Below are 11,066 nucleotides of genomic sequence, written 5' to 3'. Positions count from 1 at the left end.
GAGAGCCTGAGGTTTGGGGTGACTAACTGGAGATTTGGGCCTGTTTCAGGAGAGCCCAGGTGAAACCAGTGAGACTCAACATTTCTAAAGTCTCCTCCAATTCCTCCATGAGTTAACGCATAAATCCGGGGGGGGGCAGTTTGCCCCCGGTGACAGTTTTGGGAAGAGTAAGGGCCTCCAGAATTTCCAACATGGCTCAGAACCAAACCAAGGGCAGCCTCCCATCACCTGGCTGCTTTCCCGGGGTACAATCCGTCCCCCAGCTCGGTCCCCATCGCTGCTCAGCGGAGGTGGCACCGCAGGGCCCTGAGCCGCTCCCAGCTAAGTCACTGCTCAACACGGGAGCGAGCTCGATGCAAACGAACCGCACGGTTCGTTAGCGATACGCTCAAAGGTAGCGAGTGTCCCTCATTATTTCTCTTGTAGGGGTGGAAAAGAGCCGTGTCTGGGCTCCTTCACGCGCTCAGAGACACGGGGACAAGGCCGAGGCAGCACGGCCGGTACGTCAGAGCCATCCCCACGCTGGTGTGGGGAGAAGTTCTGGCTTTGCTCTCCCAAAAATCCTCCTCGGCAGGGTGAATGTCTGCTGCCTCTCCCCCCACAGCTGACTGATTGCTCAAAATTATCATATAGATTGAGAAAGCCAGGCTGGTGATTTCACAAGAGCTTCTGCCAGGCTCCTCCAAGCATCTGGAGACCCTCATCCAGTCTCGACCCCTGTCTGGAGCTGCTTTCTTTGGAGACCAGCCCTGGCTCCTGATGATGAGAGCAGCTGATGTTTCCAATTTGGGAGCAAAGTCAGGCAAAACAGCAACCTACACCAGCCACATCCCACTCCCCTCCCCTGCGCCGTTTTCCCCCTTTCTCTGCTAAATCCATTCCTCCTAAACCTGAAAAAAAAAAAAAAAAAAAAAAAAAAATCACTCTGGGGGGCAGCAGCCATCCCCTGCCCCACCTGTGCCCCCAGACAGGCTCCTCCTGCCGCCCGGCTGGGAAGGGAGCGATGGGCACGACTCTGCATCCGTCTGCAGCGACTGCACCAACCACCCGCAGGCCCAGTTAATTCCCGGAGTCTTTCCCATTCGCCCCAGGCCAACATCATAAAATGTGCATCGATTTTGTGATTGCACAGAGTGAGACCTCGCCCCTTCCCCAGCCTTCCAGCATCCTCTCTAACCTACACGGGTACGAGCAGGGAGGCACAATTTCCAGCCCAGGTTTGAGATGCGAAATCCCTGCTCTCCTTTTCCTCTAGAGCCAGGCTGAGATAACGCCCCGAACACAGGGCCAGGGCACAGGCTTCCAGGACGGGAGCTACGTGTGCTGCAAAGCGGAGTCAGGGCACGTGGTGCCACCGTCCCGTGTCCCCAAAGCGCAGCGGTGCTGGCAGCGGGCACCCACACAGCCTCAGGGGGCAGCGGAGCCCCCCCTTACACCGCTGCTGGCCTTTACCTGCGAGCAGGATTGACCCACAGGCTTGTCTCTCCACGGCAGACTCTCCAGGAGCAGTTTAGGCTCATGGTAACCGTGTTAAATATCTCTGGGGTGCTCGCTGTTCATCCCTGGGGCAGGAGCTACACGGGGAAGAAAAGAAAAGAGGAAACACCCTGCAGAGCTGGAAGGAGCTTAGAGTCCAGGAGTGTGGCGGGAGGATGGGACCACGCACACTGTGGCTTCATATGGGATTTTTATCCACGCAGGGCTGGGCATAGAGGGGTACAGGAGCAGGCAAAGCACAGCAGCACCTGGTGAGGTGCTTCAAGCCGTCCATAGAGGGGCCAGCGGCAGCCACCTCAGGTCCCCCTTCCCCAAACACACGCTTCCTCCGAGTCCTGGCCAGCCCCAACAGCTCAGCTCCGCGTCGCAGCACGGTCCCACCAGCCTTGGCTGAGCTCTCAGGACAGGCTGCCAGCTGCTGCCCCTTCTCTCTCATGAACAGCCTCCAACTTCCATTTAAATTGAGATTTTAATGCTCCTTTTCCCCTAGTCCCTGTGTATCCAGGCTTAGGGAGTGCCTGATGGGCCCTGGACACCTCTCCCTAGTAATGATCTCTCTCTTCATGTAACCAGGCACCTAATGAGATAACATTGGGGCCCTGATACCTCCACAGCAGCAGAGGGACATCAGAGCATTAAAGATGCCAGTTTGTTCCTTAACCCCACAATCCAGCTCACACCGAATGGGATTTGTGCTTCTATTTACTCATTTTATTCTCATCTAGACTGCTGAGTGCTGACAGCTGCGCTCACCCCGACAGCCCAAAAAAACCCCACCTGTCTTCACAACCTGCCTGCAGGGTGAGCCAGCGCTGGTGCCCCCAGTTCACCCACAGCAAAACCAGAGCTCCAGAGAGTGAACTGGTTTACCTGGGATTACAGGGCAGAACAGAGCCACAGCACGCACGAGCCCTGACTCATGGTCCCTGCTCCGGGATCAGCCCCAGGTAGGAATTCATTTCACCCACCTCTGAAGTACAGGCAGGGATGTAGCAGTACGCTGCACGACTTTAGGATGGGAGGAGGAGGAGGAGGATGCTTCCCAGTGGAACTGCAGAGGAGACCTGTGCAGGAAACCCACAGCAGGAAAAAAGGAAACCCATCCTGAAGCCAAAAAAAAAATCAAGGTGTATTTTTGCCAAAGCAAGCCCGAGTTACACCAGTTTGGAGCTGTTGTCCATTTCCCAGGCTGACCACAGAAATGTCTGTGATGTGCAGAGGCTTTTTCCATAACCTGGACGTTTTTGGTTTAGCTCCTTGTCACCACCTCACGTCTCCTGATGCCAGGAAGGTACCAGCCATGCGTGTGGCCGGAGGAGTCCCAGGGAAGATGCCTGGCTGGAGGGAGCTGCTGCACTGCACCTCTGGTAGGAGAGCCCCAGCGCCTGGGGGACTGCAGAGTGTCCCCCAACACAGGTTAAATGGGCAAAAAAAAAATGGATCATACCACCCCCACCATTGTTTTTCCTTTGCAGGTTCACCCTGCATCACAGGTAACATCGAGCTACTTGCTTTTCTCCAGTCTCTTTACAGTCATGAATTAAGCCCCAGGACTTTGCCACGAGTAAAGTCTTCAAAAACAGGGAGGCCAGAACAGTATCACTTCAAAAAAAAAAAAGCTGGGTATTCTGACTCCATCTCACCACCAAGCCAGGAGTCCCAAAGTAAAGCACAACCACGCTACACGTGCTGCAACACCCTGCTTTCAGCATGGGAAATCACCACGTACCCTGCAGCAATGTCCAAATGCGATCGGTCGCGTTGGGCCTCCTAAAAACACGCCAGGTGATCGTCCCCCTCTCAGCACAACAACTCCTTCTCTACGTTAGGCTGTATCGTCCTCCCAGAGCTGAAAATCCCCGAGACTGTCTCGGTTTTGACAGCTAGCCACCACTGCCACGGGGAGATGGTTCTACACGAAGTTGAGTCTTATCAGCGCTTCCCTAGAAAAATCCACGCATCGACCTTGGAGATACGGTGAGCTCTGCTCCCCTCCCACGCTGATTATGCTGTAACTTGACTATAATTGGGCTCTATTTAATAATTACCGTTACTCCATAATTATCACTTTCTGATTTTTCTCTTTGTTAGCGTTCGCTGGGGAGGGGGAGAGGCTTTTCTGCTGTGCCAGGGAGCTAAAGATGTCTCAGATTCAAGACGACGTGGCTGTGCCGCTTGCTGCTGCGGTGTTTAACCAGGCACCGATCAAAACACCCTTCTGAAGTCAACCATGTCACAGTGAAATGCTGGGGGCTGTTCACTTGCTGTTTCTACCCCCAGCTAACCAGACACAAGCTCCCATACGCACAGGAGAGGCTAATTAAAGAGTACAGGGGAGCAAGGAGTGCTTCTTAAGAAGCCATTATTATTGAAATGAGACAGCAAGGGAGGCAGTGTGGAAGGATCCTTAATGAAATGGGGGAGGAAGGGAATTAAGAGGGAGAACAAAGTAAAGGGGGGAAGAAATAGTCTAGGAAAAGGAGGAGGACCTGACTGATGGAAGATGTGGCGGAGGCGCAGAAACCAAAACAGCAAAGTTCTTGCTTTAACATCTGATTTTCTCCTCTACCCCCAGAGTCTGAAGGGCTCAGACACCCTCATTCCCAAAGGCTCCAAGCAAACGGTCCCACGTCCTGGGGTTAAAACACAGTTTATGTTCATCCTAGACTGCGCTCAGCTGTGCAAGTCCCAGCTTAGAGAGCCTGGCTCTTGCTCCAGGGGCCAGCAGAGACCTTTAGCACCCCGAATCCTTCCCTGCAACATGCTCCAGACAAGCTGCAACCCAGCACAGCCTCAGGGCTCCAGGAGAGGTGGCTGCATACCTGTCCAGACCTGCGGGATAGTTTGCCTGAGCAACAGAGACAGGCAGAGGCAAGCTGGGGAGAGTTATCCTAGCAAGGCCCTCACCTCCTTCCTGCACAGCCCACCAGAAACAGGGGTTTCCCCAGCTACAGGCTGTTCTGCAGCACAGCACCATCCCACCAAGCCCAAGGCAGGCTTATCTAGTTCTGCCAGCAGCAGTTCTCACCAAGGAAGCAGTTGCATTTGGCTTGTGCCCATTTGGCAACCTTGGGCCGACGGCCTCTGGGACACGGGCAGTGGCAAAACCAGCCTCTCTCCCCACAAGCACAGCTGCGTTGCTACTTCACTGACTACGGAGGAGAGGCTCAGCAGACCACACAAGTCTTTGCTTTCTCAGCTGAAGTCACAAGGAAAGTGGATTTCGAGGCCTTGCATTGTCATCTTCTGCAGAAAGCATTTTTCCATGGGTCACCTAGAGAGAGCAGCGACACAGATCTCTACTGCCCACCTGGGCTGGATCTGAAACTGAGTTACAAAAACATGTATCTGAACCCCCTGAGCCATCTGGAAAAATCACTCTGGCTATTCCACACTTATTAACGCAAACTCCTGCCCGGAGTACAATATCCATGTTATCCTCAACCTCCTCAGAAAACAGGCAAGCGCAGTAGTGTCCCTGCTTCCATCTCTCAAGACCATCCCACCACCCTGTTCCCAACGCCGTCTCAATTGAACGCGTTGCTGGTGAAAGGTGTAATCTTCTCCAGCGAGACAGCCGTTTCACACTCCACGTGTGTCACTGCAGGGTAGGTGTTGTGAGAGGGCTCGGAGACCTGAGAAACCTTGTCAAAGGACACCTCGTTGTTTTCCATCTGCAGAGCAGCATGGGGGAGAAGCTGGGGGTAGCTGAGGGTCACCACTTCCTTCTGGTACGTGGTGTCGTGGTGGTAGGAGACCAGCTCATTGCTGAAGTTCACTGTCTCCACTGCATTGCTGGGGCAAAGGCAGCCACAGCCCAAGATGGTGGTAAAAGCTCTCCGGAAGTCTGCATTGAAGGCATAGATGATGGGATTGAGGGAAGAGTTGGCCCACCCAAACCAGACGAAGGTGTTGAAGACAGTCTCGCTGACACAAGGTAGCTCCCCTGGCTTGTGCAGGTCATGGTTACAGAAGGGTACCATGCAGTTGAGCACGAAGAAGGGCAGCCAGCAGAAGACAAAGACGCCCATGATGATGGAGAGGGTCTTGAGGACCTTGGTCTCCTTCTTGAAGGAGTTCTTCAGGGAGGCCTCGTGAGGGCAGTCGCCACTGTGGCAGTTTTGGGCATGTTCCACTGCCCTCTCCAGGGAAGAGATCCTGCGGATCTGCCGCTGGGCAATGCGGAAGATGCGGGTGTAGGTCACAATCATGATGGCAACAGGGATGTAGAAGCTAATGAGAGAAGATGAGATGGCGTAAGTCCTGTTGAGGCTGGAATCGCAGTTCTCCTCCTCCCCGGTGATGTTAAAACCTGGCTCCTGTCGGCTAAGGAGCTCACGATCCTTGTGCCACTTCAGCTGCACAGGGATGAAGGAAATCAAGAGGGACAGTAGCCAAGCCACTCCGATCATGATGAAAGCCACGTGCTGCGTCATCTTCCTCTCATAGCGGAAGGGGCTGGAAATGGCCCAGTAACGGTCCACGCTGATGATGCACAAGTTGAGGATAGAGGCTGTGGAGCACATGATATCAAAAGCCACCCAAACATCACAGAAAGCCCCAAAGGGCCAGAAACCCACCACCTCCGTGGCAGCCTTCCAGGGCATCACCAGTACAGCCACAAAGAGGTCGGACACTGACAAGGAGATAACAAAGAAATTTGTGACCTTAGAGCGCAAGTGTCTGAACTTGACCACAGCCACACACACCAGGGTGTTGCCCAGGAGCGTGGAGAGGATGAGAAGGAGAAGTAAAGCAGCTGTCACCACACGGAAGGACAAGTTGGAGTTGCCTTCCTCTGCCCAGCTCTTCCTACTGCTGGTGTCATTGATCACATCCTGCCCATCTCCTTCTGCGGAGGAGTAAAATCCATCCATGGGTTCCCCTTTGTTCCAGTCCCTTGAGAGGTTTCACAGCTGTTCAAGTACCCTTCAGCATCCAAACCCCCTTTTTACTGCTCCGCTGCCATCTCGGAAGCACCAACTGCAATCCTCCCAGCCGGACGCAAGGAAAAGTGCTTGAAGCTCTCGCTCCTTTCCAAATCTGCTGCTGACAGCGTGGCGTTTGGGTTTTTTTCCCTATTGCCTCCCACCCCACTTTTCTTTCTTTGCAGCCTGCCGTTCACAAAGAGCTGGCACTCACCTCCGGCACTCAAGCAAGCTGGGAGGGTTTTTGCTGCAAGCCTTCCTCCCTCTCCTCTCAGCAGCTCTTCACCCGTTGGCGATCTGGTGCCTGCTACAGAATCCCAGTCAATCCCTTCTGCGCTGGCCAGGCTGGGACTTGCTGCCAGACGCAAGAGGGAATCTGAGCTCTCTCTGCTCTTCCAGACGGACCTTCCCTGCTCATAAACCAGGCTGCTCGGCTGTCTGCTCTTCCCTCTGTTGCTGATTGCCTCTGGATTTCACACAGGTGAGATCCTTCTGTGCCGCACACCAGGTCCCCAACACACCAGGTGGGTTCTCGAGCCCAGAAGAACATGGCACAGGGAGTCCGCAGCTGACAGGGTAAGTTGCTTGGGAATTAGGTGATAGGATTGAAGGGGTAAAATAACAAACAGTCAAGTGGGATTTGAGGGTCTTCAGTGCAAATCAGGATGGAAATTCAGTGTGCTTCATCTCTGAGTAAGACACGCCTGAATTCCCTGCGCAGGCATTGAGCCACAGCTCAGACATGACCCGAGAGCAGTTACTCCCCCCATCCCAAGCTGTCCAGCTGATTGTGGTACAAAACTGGCATTTACTTTCCACTGCAAAATTCCTTCAGGTCCACAGATTTTAAAAAAGGAAAAAAAAACACACATTTTTTTCTTTCTGAAAGTATCAGACAGCACAGTTTTCAGTCTTTCTTTCAGTAGAAGTTACCTGTAGAACCAAAGAGGATACTGAACATCACTACTTTTTTTTTTAATCCTGAATAAACATGAGTACTTTCAGTGAAGTGATATAAGGTAGCTTCTCTTTCAAGTTCATCATTTTTTAATTCCTAGCCAATTCCACAGTAGCTATCACCTCAATGATCGACTGACAGCTGCAAACATTAACCAGAAAATCAAGATGTCTTTCCAGCACAGTACCCAGCCCTGTCAGCAAACCGGGGTCACCCTGAGAGCTCTCCTCACTACCCTTAAACCATCTGTCAAGAAGCACAGGAACAGCTCTGCCTCCCCATGCAAGGGCTGAGCAGAGCCCCACAGCCCCAGCCTGTCATGCCAAAGGCTGGGGCACAGCCTGATACTCTGCCAGGGCTGAAAAACGGCCGTCACAGGTGTTGTGGTATCACAGAACTGGGGGCAGCTCCGGAGGAATGAGCAGGGGTACTCCCCCTAAAACTACTCCCTAAAGCTCTCGCTTCAGACTGACAAGCAAATGCCTCTGCAAGATTCTCCCCTCTTGAGGGGGGAAACAACACAGTATTAGGAACCAGCTCTGACCTACTAAGGCACAGTTTAGCCTTGGAGGCACTTGGAATCCATCACTTTGTAAGCAAAAGGGCTCCTTTGATCAAGAAATGTCAGAGAAGTCCTTTAAGAGGCAAATTTCCTCGAGAGCCAGCTCTGTAAGAGCTGCTTAAATGGGGACCTGCTTTTGAGAAATGCCTTGCTGGTAAACCAGCCAAGGTGGGAGAGAGCAGCAAGGGTTTTCCCCAGTCAAACTGAAAAAACAACCAGGCAGTTCGGCACTAATTCACTCATTACACTAATAGCTGCTGTAGTGTATCACGATGACCTCTGCCTTTGCTCCTCGCATACACCACTTCTGAAGAAAGCAGCAGCCAATCTATACAGCGTCAGCTCAGCTGCACTGAGATTTAATTAAGCTGACCCTGCAACCCAGGCTTTGCATAAACCCAGATAGAGCAGGAGCTGCTCAAGAACAACTTTCCAACAAGAGCGCAATTATTCTTTTGAAGATACAGCACCAAGCAGCTTACTCCTAAAGTAAACAGCACGCTTGCTTTGTGGCAGGTTAAAGGAACTTGTTGCCAGCATGTCACAGCATTTACTTCTGAAGGCTTTGTTTAATTAAGCCTCATTAGTTCTACCGTCTGCAGCCTGCTCCTGCCAAGTGCCTATGCCAGGAAGAGCAGCTAGATGGCACCAGCAGCCGGCTCATGACCCAGCACTTCCCTGTGGGCCAGGCCAGCTCCTTCCCAGGATCCCAGCCGAGGAAGAGGAGGGCCACCCAACTGCCCAGACACCGCAGCACCCTGGCAGTGCAGTGACCCATGCAGATGCACCGTCCTCTGTGCCCCGAAGGGCGTTTTTCTCATATTCCCTCTGCAGGGCACAACTATTTTTGAGATCTAAGTTGCAAGAGCCCAACAGCAGGATGCTTTCACTGGGCCTCGAGAGGGCGACGATGGCAGGTGACCTGTCACACAGCATTAAATCACCAGGCTTGGGCTGGCCGCTCACCGCACCTCGGGTCGCACACGCTGAGCCAGGAGCATTCCAGGAAATCATTCCTCAGAATCACAGAATCATTCAGGTTGGAAAAGACCCTTGGGAGTCCAACCCTCAGCCCGACTCTACACAGTTCTCCCCTACCCCACATCCCCCCACAGCTCATCCAAAGGCCCTTAAACACACCCAGGGATGGGGACTCCACCCCCTCCCTGGGCAGCCTATTCCACTCTCTGACCACTCTTGCTGGGAAAGATTTTTTCCTCCTGTCCAGTCTGAACCTCCCCTGTTGCAGTTTAAAGCCGTTCCCTCTTGTTCTGTCACTAATCCCCTGTGAGAAGAGACCAGCACCAACCTCTCCACAACGTCCTTTCAGGGAGCTGCAGAGAGTGATGAGGTCTCCCCTCACCTTCTCCTCCTCACACTGAACAGTCCCAGCTCCTTCAATCTCTCCTCACAGGATTTATTCTCCAGGCCCTTCCCCACCTCGTTGCCCTCCTCTGCCCTCGCTCCAGCCCCTCGAGATCTCTCTCGGATTGAGGTGCCCAAAACTGGACACAACACTCCAGGTGTGGCCTCACCAGTGCCGAGCACAGGGGGACTATCACCTCCCTGCTTCTGCTGGTCACGCTATTTCTAATCCAAGCCAGGATGCCGTTGGCTTTCTTGGCCACCTGGGCACACTGCTGGCTCATGGTCAGCTGCCTGTCAATGAGAACCCCCAGATCCTTTTCTTCCAGATGGCTCCAGCCACACCTCCCCAAGCCTGTAGCCATGCAGGGGGTTGCTGTGGCCCAAGTGCAGGACCTGGCACTTGGCCTTGTTGAAGATACAAGGAAGCCTTCCTCCTCCTTAGGAGCTGAAAAACATCTTAAAGAGAGGATCGCACCCCTGCACACAACTTATACCGAGGCAGACGTTCAAAGCTGGGCTGGCGGGGGGAAGAGGGGATGGGAAGGGATCCAAATTGTTACCCAACTTCTCAGAACACACCTAATGAGGAAAGGACCATTAGCGCTGCTGTTGTAGGCAAACAAAACCAAAATACAGGTAGTTACTCACAGATTAACTCCTCCTGCCTGCTAGATGCAATCTCCTCTACTGAGAAAACTGTTCTGCTGCATTATATTACTGAACAGTTGCTACATTTCCTCGCATAAGCACCTGCTATTTTTTTCTGAGAATCAAGTTAAGTACTATTTTAAACAGCACTCAAATATGATAAGGTTCCATTTTGGTGGCAATTCAGCTCTAGGTTTTTATATTTAATTTCCTCACCCAGCAAGAAGCTGCCCTCTATTTCCCTTCCCTGCTGTCTCACCAAAATATACTTAAAAATTCTCTATTCAGCCATCTTGATTACATTCCCCACTTTGCTTCAAAGAAGAAAATTACAAGCCACTTCAAATAAAGCAGCAGCTGCTTGGGTTTAACTCTTCAATGCCTCTTCCAGAATAGTTGTCTCAGTCAGATGCATGACAGAATGACAGGAGAGTATTTATTCCTACAGAAATCACTTTGCACTTTACTTCCAGAGAAGTCCAAGTTCTGATAGCAGAGGAGAAACAAGAGCTAGTCAGATCCTTTAAAATAAAAATCCAGCGATACTGGCTGTAGGCAAGACCCGAGCCCTGCAAAAAACCACAGTAGCTCTCCAGGGATGAGCACGCCAGTTCAGATCAAACCTCCTCCCAGAGGAAACAGGCTTGACTGCCTGCAAATTCAAAGCTTACTTCAGGCATCTTAGTACCAGAGGGAAGGAGGAGCAATTTGTTTTGAGTAGTTTATACACCAGGTTACTCTGTTTAGATTCATTGTCTTTAGACAGAGGAAAAAACAGTACCAGTCTCCTCAGCTGCACTGCTTAATTACAGTCAGAACAAAAAGCTGGACAAAAACTGTCCCGGAATAAAGCTTACGTATTGTTTAGTACAAAACCAAGGGGTCAGTTAGAACTGACTTCCTGGCAGAGCAGTTTCCTCCACGGCCACAGCAAGGCAGCTTCTGCAAAGGCCTGTGTTCTGCATGAACCCTGAAACTAGTTTGAGATGCACAAGGATGGAAGAGGAGTGGAAAGATAAGACGGGCTGAAGCAAAGGAAAAACAGCAAGCCTTTCCAAACAGATACTCATGAAACCAAGGTGCCACAACCAGAAGCCAGTACAGG

General features: G+C 52.2%; 1 protein-coding gene across 1 annotated transcript; it reads right to left on the bottom strand.

Moving 5' to 3' along the window:
* Nucleotides 1-487: 487 nt before the first annotated feature.
* LOC141935835 (D(1) dopamine receptor-like) lies at nucleotides 488-8,997 on the bottom strand. Its single transcript, XM_074852462.1, has 3 exons — nucleotides 2,466-8,997; nucleotides 1,453-1,574; nucleotides 488-890 (listed from the first exon to the last, which is right to left on the bottom strand). Exon 1 carries the CDS (start codon nucleotides 6,372-6,374, stop codon nucleotides 5,025-5,027), a length of 1,350 nt encoding a protein of 449 aa, XP_074708563.1. The 5' UTR covers nucleotides 6,375-8,997; the 3' UTR covers nucleotides 488-890; nucleotides 1,453-1,574; nucleotides 2,466-5,024.
* Nucleotides 8,998-11,066: the final 2,069 nt, after the last annotated feature.

Source organism: Strix uralensis, chromosome 28 (assembly GCF_047716275.1).
Source record: "Strix uralensis isolate ZFMK-TIS-50842 chromosome 28, bStrUra1, whole genome shotgun sequence".
Classification (NCBI taxonomy): Eukaryota; Metazoa; Chordata; class Aves; order Strigiformes; family Strigidae; genus Strix; species Strix uralensis.
The sequence above is the reverse complement of the archived record's forward strand: the minus strand, read 5'-3'. Positions and strand labels throughout refer to the sequence as shown.

What these genes read in the sequence shown, in the direction of transcription:
- LOC141935835 (XM_074852462.1), bottom strand. Translation starts at nt 6,374, where the DNA reads ATGGATGGATTTTACTCCTCCGCAGAAGGAGATGGGCAGGATGTGATC.